The sequence below is a fragment of the Rutidosis leptorrhynchoides genome, chromosome 11 (assembly GCF_046630445.1).
Source record: "Rutidosis leptorrhynchoides isolate AG116_Rl617_1_P2 chromosome 11, CSIRO_AGI_Rlap_v1, whole genome shotgun sequence".
Lineage (NCBI taxonomy): Eukaryota > Viridiplantae > Streptophyta > Magnoliopsida > Asterales > Asteraceae > Rutidosis > Rutidosis leptorrhynchoides.
The window spans coordinates 82770540-82784571 of record NC_092343.1 but is presented as its reverse complement, the minus strand read 5'-3'; the positions used below and the strand labels follow the sequence as shown (position 1 = coordinate 82784571).

Here is a 14032-nt window from a genome sequence, read left to right as displayed (position 1 = left end):
ATATTTACTATCTTTCGTTCATCACTATTAATCCTCGGATGCGTAATCTCTGGAGGATCAAGTGATGTACGCCAATAACAGGCTTTCAAACAGTTCTTAGGAATAACGTCACTATGTATAAAGAAAAAGGTGATATGCCAATCCTCTGGTGAATCAGCAGAATTAAGCAGAAATCCATCAAATGTAATGCAGAATCATCCTTTATCATATGACTTTACAGTTGCAATTTGGCAAAATAGACGTACAGAAGGGGTAATGGCTCAAGCGTGATAGTACATCTCGTAAAGCATGATTTACCGAATTGACATAGGCTCAAATTGTCCAACACTAACGCCGTAGAAACAACAAACATCTAGGCAAAATTTCGTAAAAGGAACACGAAGATGAGAAAAATATAAGGCACGACCATAAATAGCCACTTTTTCATAAGGGGGATGAGATGCACGATCATGAGGACATGGAAGAACAGCGCCGGCACCAAAAAATTTAGGGAATGTGACTCTGACACGATCGAGATAGATTAATGAAATTCTGCTCGGAATATCTTCAACATTAAAGATAGTCATTGATTGGGTATTTAAGAAAGGAATTCTTAATAAAAGATTTAAGGTAGATGAAGAGAAGTTAATTCGAGACGAAGTAAATGCAAAACAGAAAAAAAAAACTGCATCTTAAATAACGAGTGGAAGATGAACAGTTGGCGGTTAATCGTATGGTTGATATGATGCCACGTGTCGGATGAGTAAATATGCGGGAAAAATAAATTTAATTGAAAAGTAAATTTCAAAATTCAAAAAGGGTAATTTTTGTAGACAATGATCAAAAAGTAGCTGACATAACAGAGAAAAGGTTGGCTATAGCAGGTTTCTGTTCCCGAGAAAAAAGGCATTATTTATTTTTTAGTTTAATGACTTTATTTTTTGCAAAAATAAAGACATTAAACTGGGGGGACTTAATGGTGTATCCTAGGGGATACACACATAAAAAAAACAACACCGTTTTTATACAGAAAAATGGATCAAAAAGCACAAAAGATAACAAAATTTAGCGGTTTTCAGTATTTGCCGCCCAGCGTCATGCGTAAGCCCTGCAGGCAGCTTCTATGCTTAAGCCCTTTCACTAAGCGCGTGAGCAGCACCCAGCCACGTCAGCACACGCCACCGACCTTTCGGATACTTCGCGTAACAGAACTACTCAGTGATTGACACGTGTATCTCGAGAATTTCGGACATTCTGCGCCTATAAATAGACCCCCTGGGTCACCAGATTTCATATCTGAACTTCAGTCAGAGAGAAATACATTTTCTCTCTCACACGGTTCTTTCTCACTCTAAACGCACATTAGCCACTTAGCAGCAATACGCTAGACGGATCAATTACAGATTGATCCCCAGATTGATTGAGGCCACCCCACGGATCTCTCATCCGTGTTCCGGGTCTGCAAAGATTATTTCTCGAGGGCAAACATCAATCAACATCATACGCTATACGCTAGGCAGCTATTGTCTTGTACTGGTACCTTACAGCCGCTATACGAAAAATTATACCAACATATGAAATTAACATGGGGTTTATGGTCGTTTATGTTTAACAAATCATGTGCACACATCAAACAAGATGAACATACACACAGAATCTTAACGGATCTGAGTTTGTTCATAAAATCCGAATATTTAAGTGTTGATGACAAGGTTTGAAGCAGATTAAAGGACTCATAGGTCTGGGAATGTGTTCTTAATATGTCACCTTCAAGTAGAAATGCCACCTAATGATAGATCTGGAAATGAAGTAAAGAAGCAGACTACCGAATCAAAGATCTGAAAATATGTATTTTGTTCTTTATAACTACATCTTACAAATTAAAAAATACTCCGTAAAGTTTATTAATTTTATTTATCAGTCCCTACACACGTTGTTTTGGTTATTTGATCTTCATAAATGCTTAATTTTATTAATAAGGAGTAGTTGTGAAATCTTTTAAGAAACTTGAGGGATGATTGTTAATGAATTTGACGAAAATTACCTCAATTTTAAAATTTTTGAACATGTAATCATTTTCTTGCGCAAAAATAAAATTGAAATCATTTTCGGGCTTGTGCAAATTGGGGGTTACCTTGATTGTCAAATTGAGTAACTATTGTTACCTTTTCGGGCCATTTGCCCTTTTAGTTTCTAGGAGTTTTAAGTTTTATATTATCTCAATAATCTAATAATATCATTGGTTTGGCTTAAAAAAACTTAAAATCTATAGACGGTGAAAAAATATATATTTTCCTACCAATAGCCTTAAATGTTGTTATTAAATATTAGAGCATTAATGTGTTATAAAAAGCAGTTAATGTTGACTTTTTTATAGCGGTTATTAAAAAGTGCAAGTGTTTTTTTGCATCTTAACGACAACTAACTATCATTAAGATGATCTCGTCGAAGCAATCAATTGGTTTTGGGAAACGGGTGAAATTTCGAGAGGTTGTAACGCATCGTTTGTCACACTCATTCCAAAGAAATCGGATCCGTTGGGACTTGGTGATTTTAGACCGATAAGTTTAATAGGAAGCTATTACAAAATCGTGGCAAAAATCTTATCAAATCGTCTTCGGAAGGTCCTAACATCTCTCGTGGGGATTGAACAAAGCGCTTTCCTAAAAGGTCGATACATTCTTGATGGGGTACTAATCGCAAATGAAACTATTGATTACCTCAAATCAAATAGGAAGAAAGATATTATTTTCAAAGTTGATTTTGAAAAGGCATTCGATAGTCTTAATTGGCCCTTTTTAATGGAAGTCATGAAAATGGGATTTGGAGATAAATGGAGGAAGTGGATCTCATCTTGTCTTACCTCGGCTTCTATATCAATCTTAATCAACGGTGTCCCAACTAGAGAATTTTCACTTGGTAGAGGTGTCCGGCAAGGAAGCCCGTTATCCCCTTCTTTATTTATCCTAGCAGCCGAAGGCCTAAACATTCTCACAAAAGCGGCTACGGATAAAGGGATGTTTAAAGGGGTGGAAGTCGGGAATGAAAAAGTCTTAATCTCCCATCTTTAATACGCGGATGATACTATATTTTTAGGGGAATAGAGTAGAATAAATGCACATAACCTTGGTAAACTTCTCAAATGCTTTGAACACGCTTCGGGCCTAAAAGTAAACTTTCAAAAAAGTTATGTTTTCGGCGTTGGTGTCGAAATGGATGAAGTTAATACTATTGCAAGACACTTAGGTTGCCAAGTAGGTAAGTTTCCTTGTACCTACCTTGGGTTACCAATTGGATTGAAAATGAATAAATTTAAAGATTGGCGCCCGGTTATTGATAAATTTCATAGTCGACTTTCTGGTTGGAAAATGCGTTCGTTGTCTTTTGGAAGAAGATTAGTTCTCATTAAATCGGTGCCCAATAGTCTCCCTTTGTACTATTTCTCGCTATTTCGCGATCCTCCTTGTGTGATAAAATTACTTGAGAGTGTGAGGAGTTCTTTTGTGGGGGGGGATGGTTTCGGGTTCAAATTCAAAAATATCGTGGGTTAAATGGGAGAGCGTCATTAACACTTATGGGAACGGGGTTAAATATCGGGTCATTACGTGGTAAAAATCTAGCCTTATTAGGGAATTGGTGGTGGAGGTTTAAAACCGAAACCAATTCTCTTTGGGTCAAAGTCATTCATAGCATTTATGGTGTATGCGGAGGCCTAGTGTCGGAAAGTGGAAATATCAACTTGTCGACATTGGGTACTTGGCGTAATATTGTGTTCTCAGGTGCATATTTGGAGGAAATTCATGTTCATTTCAAGAACTCCTTTGTTAGAACGATTGGTGACGGCGGAGCAACGTCTTTTTGGAACGATCATTGGATTGGAGATGAAAAGCTAAGCACTATTTTCCCTCGTCTATACCGTTTGGAATGCAACACAAGTGCGCTGATCAAGGACCGTATCAAGCTGTCTGACTTCGATACCGGCACAACAACTTCATGGGAATGGCGACGAGAACCAACTGGACGAACGCTAGGAGAACTACAAAGCCTATGTAACTTAATATCTTCTTTCTCTTTCAGTTGTAGGGGCATTGACTCTTGGCATTGGAATTTGGCTAATAATGGTGTGTTCGAAGTAAAGAAGTTGTCCAAATTAATCGACGAACAGATACTTGAGATGATCCTACGCAACAACACACAACTCGCAACAAATTAGTACCGAAAAAGATAGAAATTTTTATTTGGAGAGTGTTAAAGAAAAGATTACCGGTACGGGTCGAGCTTGACAAACGAGGCATTGATCTCGATAATGTTCGGTGTCCTCTTTGTGATGACGGCTTTGAAACGGTAGATCACTCTCTTATTTTTTGTTGTCATGCTCTTGGTATTTGGGATCGTGTGTATAAATGGTGGAACCTTGGTAACTTCGCGGATTTTAGTTTGGCCGAAGCTCTCATTGATTCTAATGGTATTTCGTCAACAACCTATGGAAGTTTGGTTTGGCAAGCGGTAAAGTGGGTGTGTGTTTATCTAATATGGAAAAATCAAAATAATAAAGTCTTTCACGGGAAATGTTGGAACGATCCGGTTGCGCTAAATGAAATACAAGTGATGTCTTTTGATTGGATTTCAAATAGGCCGAGAGGGAAAAAGTCGATTGGCTCACATGGCTAACCAATCCAAGATTGTGTCTAAATAATTAAGTGTCGTGTTGTAAATGTCGTGTAAATGTAACTAGTTTAGGTTTTGAGTTGGTCTTTGAGTTGCTTGCTTCGCAACTTTCGTGTAATCTTTTTGGTTTTCAATAAATTTGCCTTTCAAAAAAAAAAAAAAAAAAAAAAAAAAAAAAAACTGTCATTAGAATAATCCGAAAAATGTTAAGGTAAACTGAATATCAGTTGCGACACGTCACGTCCGTAAAATCATTAAAATATTATTTACATTGATTAATATAATCAATCAACGTTTAACTCCTGAAGCCGAGTCAAAGTCTTTGTTTAAGAGTCGAACAAATAAGTCAGAGTTGACTTTAAATGTTACCTTAAACCATTGTCGCGTGGTTTACTACCTTTTTTGGACGGAATAATACTAATTTAATTCTTAAATAACTTTTCTTGGCTTCCTATTTAGACGGAACATTTATATTGATACTTTTTACTTTAGACCCTAATTAAATAATTTAACCACTAAACCCTCGTGATTTTCCTTACCTAAATTACACAACTAATAATATTTAATCCCCACCTTAACCAACAGTGGCACCTTATTATAAATAGCAAAAACATTCTAACAATATTCCTACAACAAAATCAACAACGGATACTAGTTTATAACAAACATGGAGAAAATACAACATAAATACATCAAAGTAAATGGCATAAACATGCATTATGCCGAGATCGGAGAAGGACCCGTGGTGCTGTTCATCCACGGGTTCCCAGAATTATGGTACACCTGGCGTCACCAGATGTTGTTCATATCGTCTAAAGGGTATCGTTGCATTGCACCCGACTTACGTGGCTTTGGTGATACAGACGCACCACTTGAACATACAAGTTACACCGCATTACACATAGTTGGGGACTTAGTGTGTTTGCTTGACTCATTAGAGTTGGATAAGGTTTACTTGGTGGGTCATGATTGGGGTGCTATAATATCATGGTACTTGTGTTTGTTCCGACCGGACCGGATTAAGGCTTTGGTTAACATGAGTGTTGTTTATAATCCTAGGAATCCTTGGGTCAAACCGGTGAAGTATATGAGACATGTTTATGGAGATGATTTTTACATTTGTAGATTTCAGGTGAAATTTGTTTACATTCATATTCTTTTTTTTATAAGCTTCAAATATTTAATTTTGTTTATTAGTATTAATCTAGACTTGATTATTATTAGATACATACATTTGATTCATATTTCACATTCCAACAAGTTTTTCCAAATTCCATATATAGGTACATGCGATTGCATATATAATGCAAACACACTATAAATTTACATCTATTTCAGTTTACTTTTTATTTTACTTGATTTACAATTACAAAACAATTTTTTTTTTTTAAATGCAAGGTTAGTTGTTAGTTGTTAGACTCGAACTTGGGTCACTCTCGAATCCATGAAACATGGATACCAATGAAGCAAGGCCTCATTGTCACAATTACAAAACAATTGAATTTCTATTACATTTATAGTATAAAAACAAACCATATGATAGACCCAGTAGAAAATTAAAGTTCAACGTAGTTAATGTGAATTCTAATTAACAAAATTTACATGTTATATTAACAGGAATTAGGGTGGGAAAAAGAGTTCGAAAAAGTTGATACGAAGAGACTACTAGCCTCGTTTTATTTCAAACGAGTACCAACCGCACCAACAATGTCTCAAGAGTTCGCAAACTCTTTTAACCCGCCTCCATACACCATACCTTCTTGGTTCACCGAGAAAGACCTTGACTACTTTGCATCCAAATATCGTGCCACAGGGTTTCGTGGACCTTTCAATTACTATCGTTGTTTCGATCTGTAAGTAACTCAAACTTTTGACATCATTATATGACATAAAATCCCAATACAGCCTGAGCCTAGTCATGATTGGAGTACATTATTATCAATTATACTAATTCTCATGAGAAATTACTATTCATGTTGCTCATCATCTAGAGGATGTAGACATGAATTAATTAAATATAATCACTTTTTGTTTGCAGAAATTGGGAGTTATGTGCAGCATGGACAGGATCTAAGATAAATGTGCCGACGAAATTTTTAGTAGGGGACATTGATTTAACGTATAATTTTCCGGGGATAAAAAAGTATATAGAAGGAGGCGGATTCAAGAGATCGGTACCTAGTTTAAAAGAAGTGGTGGTGATGGAAGGAGTTGGTCATTTTCTTAACCAGGAGAAGCCACAAGAAATTAGCAACCACATTTATGACTTCATTACCAAGTTTTGATTAATCTAATAATAATCAAAACTAATTAATTTGTAACCACCTAGCTAGCTGATGCATTGATCGTTGCTATAATTTAGTGTGTTTGATATCTGAATTTGAATCTATATTATAAATTTGGGAGATGATTCTCACATTCTATGTTTTGATCCATATACACTAAAATTGGTGTTATGTCTATATTACCCTTGTAATAAATGTTAACGGATATTAGACATAGACAATATCTTATGTAATATCTAGCATTAAATGTAGGCATATCTATCCATATCTCATATTAAATGTAGGATCCCTAAAATCAAGGGATATGAGATCAGATCATGTACTATATATTTGACCTCTTTAATCAATAAGAATCATGGGTGAATTATAACATTCTAACATGGTATCAGAGGGTTTGATCCAAAACCTAGTCGGCCGAATGTGTGCCGCTTCTGCTCTACCACCCATCAAATCTTCCTAACCCCATCAATACCGAACCTCTTCGGTCTTCTATCTATATTTTCTTTTGCATTTCAATTTCCTGCAATCAAAAAAAAAAAAAAAAAAAAAACCCCAAATCACGGTTGAAATAGACACCTCATCTCACTACCGGAGCAGCAACATCACGGTTGAAATATACACCGTTTCAGCTCCCGTCTTCTTTCTATGGCTCTTTTGTTCTTCAATTTCTTTCAAAAAAAGTACCTCTGTTGTTCACCTCGTGCTCTCTTCCATAGCATCTCAACATCTTCTTTTCTCCATCCTTATCTTCTTTTTGATCATGGCTAAAGCCCATCAGAAAAAAAAAAAAAAAAATAGGCGGCCAAACTAGAGAAAGAAGGAGATGTGGAAATGACAAATGATGTCTTGTCTCTAAGCCTCAACTATCATTTTATAATTCTTATTTTCGGTCTCACCTCCTATTTTGTCCAATTTTTGCCTACTTTAAAGCATTCACATTTTCCATTAATCAATAAGCCATTTCTTCCATAATTTCAATTTATGGACCACCCCATTTTTAACTTGTTTTCCCAACTTGTTTATTTTTTTTTATTATCAACAATCGGCGTGAGGATGAGCCGCCTAGCTAGACTAGGTTTCAAACCTCGAAAAAAAAAATAATAATAAGAATAATAATAATCTCTTCCGATAAAGACTGGTTATCGTCGACAAAGTTCAATGCCCAAGTCCTGCTCAATCCTTAGGCAAAGCAAGCCACGACGTAAAAAAAAACGTTACGGAAAAAGAAACGCAGTCAAGCAATACGCAACCACATCAACGAATATCAGTCTGCTCGGAAAGAAGAATGTTATTTAGTTTTTAGCGTTTTAATCCAGTTTGACCGTTCATTCCTCTCCCGCTCAAACTGCGGGGGGATGTTAACGGATATTAGACATAGACAATATCTTATGTAATATCTAGCATTAAATGTAGGCATATCTATCCATATCTCATATTAAATGTAGGATCCCTAAAATCAAGGGATATGAGATCAGATCATGTACTATATATTTGACCTCTTTAATCAATAAGAATCATGGGTGAATTATAACATTCTAACAATAGACTCCCATAAATTTCTAAAATAACGCAAACGATGGGTGATGCTTGTGACATGCCATTATGCCAATGATAGAGAAAGAGCAGGGAGTTATAATAGGTAAGGTTATTGAAAAGGATATAGGTGTTATAACAAAATATGATAATATGATTGGTAGTTAAATTACAATTACAATTACAATTACATTACATTACAAATACAAGTACATACTAATGAGGACCAAACTTTTGGTCCTTTTGGCCCCATCCCCACCCATTTTTTAGTCAAAATGACAATAGGAGCAAAAGGGGAAAAAACCAAACACCTCCTAAACTATATCCAACTTTTAAATTCGGTGGATGCAAAATGAAACTTATTATTTTAATTAAAAATCTTAACCAAACTTCACTCATATTTTTAACGGGACATATCTTTCCGCTCGCATCGCGTTAAATTTTTTCGAACCCACCGTTCAACTCAAAAAAATCTTATGAACACAACGGGACTAACTATACGCGAAATAGACACTTCTAAAAAAAACGCTAAATACCTCGGATATATTCAATACATATACACACATAGGTACTAACTACGTGTATCTAAAAACACCCGTAGCAAAACGTTTTTACTTCTGTAAATACATAACGCTCCGTTAACTGTGAATACGCAACCCGAAAAGCCCCGCGGCATCGCGCGGGCCCATTTTACTAGTTATGAGAGAAAAGAGTAAAAAAAGAATTAAAAATATAATAATAAATCTTGAGATGTATCTCAACTACTGGTAGTGAAAAACTCAAGTTGATTAAAGATATATCTCACACATGCATGAGTTACGTTGTCTAGGTGAAATGCTATTATTAGATTAATCTGCTTGTTCATAATACACAAGATTATACAAAATATATATACAAAGTATAACTAAAAGAGATTACCATAAAATAGTCAGTAAATTAAAGTTATATTCGATTTTGAAATTGCAAACACATCAATAACCTAGCAAGCGAGCGTTTGAAAAAACGTTGCTAAAAATACTTGAAAATTGCATAGAACTAAATATCAAGATCTCGACATGACATTACTTTATCACCACGACTAGTGGCAGCGAGGTCGTTTACCCGTTTTAGGAAAGTAAGCTTCATAAATTTCCAAAACAAGGTGAGGGTCTTTCTTCACAAGCTCTAAATACCCTTCACACTTGTTTAGGTTATCCATATTGTCCAAAATCAAGGATAATGCAGCATCAAGCAAGGTTTTTGCATTATGTTGATGAGCAAATGAGTAGTTCTTAAGTGAAGTTTCCCATTTAAGTTTCGATATAAGAAACTTCTCGCAGCAAGTTTTTAGATGATTCACTTCGTATTTGTCAGCTAAAACTAAAAGGTCACGCGCCATATCATCATCAAGAGGCGTTTCACCTGTGTAGATGAAGTTGACAAAGGCACACAATGCGCTATGTGAAACATCACTTAGCTTGATTGTGCCACTAAGACTTTCTTCCATTTTGGATTCAAGCATGGCTTTGAACACTGGTGAACGACTTGCCTGTTTATTGATACAGAGATAAATTAAAAGAGTCATATGCTTATACTGAAATATAATCGTAGAAAATAGATTTAATCATTCGTTTTAGAAACCGGTGTTGTAAAACTCCTTGATTAATGTCGAGTACTCCCCAATTGATTCTTTTTTGAAAACGGAACAAAGAAGCTGTTTTTTTCAAACCGAGTAATTAGTTAGGTCAACGAAGGTCAATGAGTCAAATTTGAATTTAGTTGGTAAAAGTTTAATTTAGTCGGGTTATATCAGTCAGATTCAATATTAGTCAAAAAAATTAATATGAATTTAACTTTGAATTTTAATGTTTTTAAACAAATTAAGATTATGTTTGTGTTTCTAGATAAGTACGTTAACGTTATGTTTATGAAATTCTTGTATGTTTACATGTATAATGTTATAGAGTAATTTATTATTTAAATGTATAAAAAAAATTCAATCCGATTATTCACCGAAATTACTCTCCGAGTTTCGGATTAGGGTGGAACTAGTGCAGGTTAGGCCCGCGCGATGCGGCGACAGTTTTCGGCCTGCGTATTCACATTTAACGTAGTTCTATCTATTTACATAAGTGAAAACGGGTCGTGTGTCGTCGTTTTCAGTGTTTTTTAAAATCTGTCCGATTTGAACGTAGTTAGTTTCGTTTTGTTGATAAAATTATTTGGAGTCAAACCGTGCTGTCGAAAAATTTCAAGTATGACGCTGCAGTCAAAATTTTTTAACTCGGGGCGAGCGAGAAAATACGGACTGTCGTTGTTTGTAGCGTTTTTTAAACAGTGTCCTTTTCGAACGTAGTTAGTTTCGTTTTTTTCATAAAAATATTTTAGGTTTAAGGGTGTGGTCGGTGAAATTTAACTCGGGCCGAGGAGGGATTGTCGAAGTGTGTGGGTGTAATTTTTATTTTAATTGAGAGAATTTACGTTTTAACCCCCTGAAGTTTAGTATAATTTTTGTAAGTTGGTTATACTTGAGGGGAAAAAATAAAAATCCAAGTGTGAAAAGGGCCACCTACTGTTGTCGTTTTGGCCTTGTACAAACGACCAAGAATCCCACGGTATTTACTATGTATAGGGATTAATAACCAAGAGGATAAAATAAAGTTCTTCGTTTTTTGCCAAAAAAGAAAGAAAAAAAAAAGGGGGGGATAAAATAAACATTCATAGTCATAGTTGATTATAGATATCATACAAAAATACACGAGCTTAAACAACACTATAACCGAATAGGGTTCGACTGTCTGTTAATATCATTTACAGACCAAACTACAATGTCTACAAAATATATACTTCACAAATCATAGATATAGATAGTATATATAATATATAATGGTAAATATAGTAAATATAAATATATATATAGACAAAAGAGGAAATTCAACGGTCAACACAATATAATACTCCGTATAAATTTAACAATCAGTATCAGTATAACAAGTAATAGAAGGGAACGATTACTAACCAGAATGGCCTTATTTGCAGGAACAGGAACCGAATTAGCAACGGGTTTACCCGAATCCAAATCAACAGCAATCAAAACGACGTCGGTGAAGCAAGGGACAGTAGATCGGTGATCATACTGGGCTCGGGAGTCAAGTGGGTTCCAAAACTCAAGAAATATAACTTTAGATTTCAATTCTTCGGTTTCACTTTTTAAATCTTCGATTACACGATTCAATTTTTTGATTTCACGATTGAATTCTTCTTGGTTCTCATTTGCTTTCTCCTTACATTCACTACATGTACCACTACCGAGATAACCGTAGTTGTAGTCGTCCTGTTTACAACACAAGCATTTCATCGTCTCTGAATTTAACGTCAAAACAATGTGAAGATATAGCTTAGTACAGTCAATTTCGTGTCTCTTAAATAGCCAAAACCATTGTTTACTAATTACGTGGCAGCTGTAAAGTCCGAGGATGCTAACAATCAACGTTCAAGGATGCAGGAAATCAAAACGTCGCTGCGTGGGACTTTTTATTATGCGCTCTAGGAGCATTTTTTGGGTTCTAAACTTCAATTAATGGGCTTGGGATTAGTGAAAACAAGTTGCGTGCCCCGCGCTTCGCTGCGGGCTTTGAGCGACTACGAAGCTGATATTTAAGAATACGTTTTTTTTTTTAAATTAGTCACGATTTAGTTATCCCGTTTATGGTATTCGGCAGGGGCGGAACTTGAACCTGACCACAGATGAGGCGGATGTAAAAACTTATTAAATTTTTTATTACAGCTGGGCCAAACACTAATAAAAACCTTATTTTTTAGTTAAAAAAAAAATAGTGTAAAATTTTTTTAAAAAAAAAATCCAGCTAGGGCGGGTGCCCCGCCCTGCCTCCACTATCCTCCGCCACTGGTATTCGGTTTTAACAATGAGAAGGTCGAATGGGAGCTAATGTGATTGAGACATAAAATTACACAGTTTAAAATGTTTATGAATAGTAAATAAAAAAGAAAAGAAAGAGTAATAAAAATTACATTTTTTGTGAGGAAAAATAGTGTAAAAAAAAAATCGAGACAGCGTTATTGGGCGGGCCTTTTGGAAAAGTTGTAGGGGAAGTAAAGGCGATGTAAAAAAAATATATTCACTGTAGCGTAGTACCCCTTGTGAGTACAACTTTTAAAGGGCAATATACAAGTGTGTAAAGCTTTGAAGGGGGTACTATTCACCAATAGTACCCCATTTTATCTAATAGTATATATAGATATAATATAATATAATTAGGTGGAATTATATTTTTCATAGCCCATATGTGAATGAAAAGTAAATGAAATAGTAGTTGGTGCTATACGGCTACCTCTTTTACAAGATTACAGACTAAAATGACTTAGAACCAACAAATGAGATCTTAAATGGTGCTATTTAAAACCTATTTGTGATGACCTAACTTTCTAGAAGAGAGATTAGAGGTTTGATCGCCGTGAGCTGGAAAATATTTTTCTTGAGGTTATCCGCTTATTTCATTGGTCTCGTAGGTGCGAATGTCTTGCGTTCAAACCTCAATCGAAGGGGTTTAACCACACGCGGTGCATGTATGGATTCGTCGTGGGGGTTTTTCCGTGAGGGACGATATGACTGTAATAGTTCATCTCAGGAAATGATCGGGTGAGTGTTCCGACATCGCGTTCGGACTCCCGTCCAGTGACTCCTAACCGCGGTTCAAAAAACTTGCGGTATTTTAGCAAATTAAAGTTTGGATGATCAGCAGCGAAACCAAAGAGGAATCGGGGAGGCTGCCCGCCCCTAGTCGATTTTGAAATTTTAGTGTAAAAATTCTCTAAATTTTGCTCTAAAACCTTCAAAATTTGTCCAAAAAACCTCCAAATTTTGTTTAAAAACCTCTATTTTTGCCTCAAAACCTTCATTTTTTGCTCAAAAGAGTTGCTATAGTTTAAAAAAAATTTCGCTCCCGGTAAAAAAAATCCTGATTCCACCACTGTGGATGATAACGGAATTAAAACGCGTGGACTTTTGCGGATAATTGTCTAGTTTTGATACAAAAGGAACGTTATTTTTTTGTTTTTGGGTAAAAGACCCTTTACCCAAAAATCATCTTATATAATACGTTCAACAAAAAGGAATGAGCATAAATAAATGATATTAACGGTTTACACTCGCTAGAAAAGATTACAGATGAGTACATCAAGAGTACCAACGATTAATAAGCCTACATCTAGTCTTAAGCCACATAAATGAATAGAAGTGAATATGATTAACAATGCGCAGCTAGAAATGATGATAAAAGTTGTAACAATGTAAGCGTTATGCATTATTAGCATAACCGTGTAATATTCTTTTATTATTATCCTCGATATATGACTCGGTTTTCAAGCCGATAAATCTCAAAGCAGTTACCCGTTTGCTTGTAGTTCGAAGTTATCGAGGGTGAACCTTCAGTCCAGTGGCGTATCCAGAATCAAAATTCAATAGGGTCCCTGAATTTTTTTTTCAAAGCTAATTATATTTTAAGGACACTTTAATGGTTGTTTACCTAAGTAAACCATAAGTTCTCAAAATATATGGGGTTCTATCC

The 14032-nt window shown here is 35.4% G+C and overlaps 1 protein-coding gene and 1 pseudogene across 2 annotated transcripts; one reads left to right on the top strand and one right to left on the bottom strand.

The window, feature by feature from the left end:
• The first annotated feature begins 5314 nt into the window (after window positions 1–5314).
• LOC139877468 (epoxide hydrolase 1-like) lies at window positions 5315–6932 on the top strand. 2 transcript variants are annotated; one of them, XM_071864892.1, is made up of 4 exons: window positions 5315–5835; window positions 6272–6284; window positions 6367–6500; window positions 6686–6932. In XM_071864892.1, exons 1-4 carry the CDS (start codon window positions 5315–5317, stop codon window positions 6930–6932), a joined length of 915 nt encoding a protein of 304 aa, XP_071720993.1. The 2 variants fall into 2 exon arrangements, with proteins under 2 accessions (XP_071720993.1, XP_071720992.1); XM_071864891.1 differs by having other exon boundaries at window positions 5315–5779; window positions 6265–6500.
• A 512-nt stretch (window positions 6933–7444) lies between these two features.
• Window positions 7445–11802, bottom strand: LOC139874718 (BTB/POZ domain-containing protein At4g08455-like; annotated as a pseudogene).
• Between the last annotated feature and the right edge of the window lie 2230 nt (window positions 11803–14032).

Excerpts from the sequence above, each read along its gene's own strand:
- LOC139877468 (XM_071864891.1), top strand. The coding sequence starts at position 5,315 with ATGGAGAAAATACAACATAAATACATCAAAGTAAATGGCATAAACATG. Across the intron at positions 5,780-6,264 it reads TTTACATTTGTAGATTTCAG|GAATTAGGGTGGGAAAAAGA; the intron begins GTGAAATTTGTT and ends TTATATTAACAG. Across the intron at positions 6,501-6,685 it reads TACTATCGTTGTTTCGATCT|AAATTGGGAGTTATGTGCAG; the intron begins GTAAGTAACTCA and ends TTTTGTTTGCAG.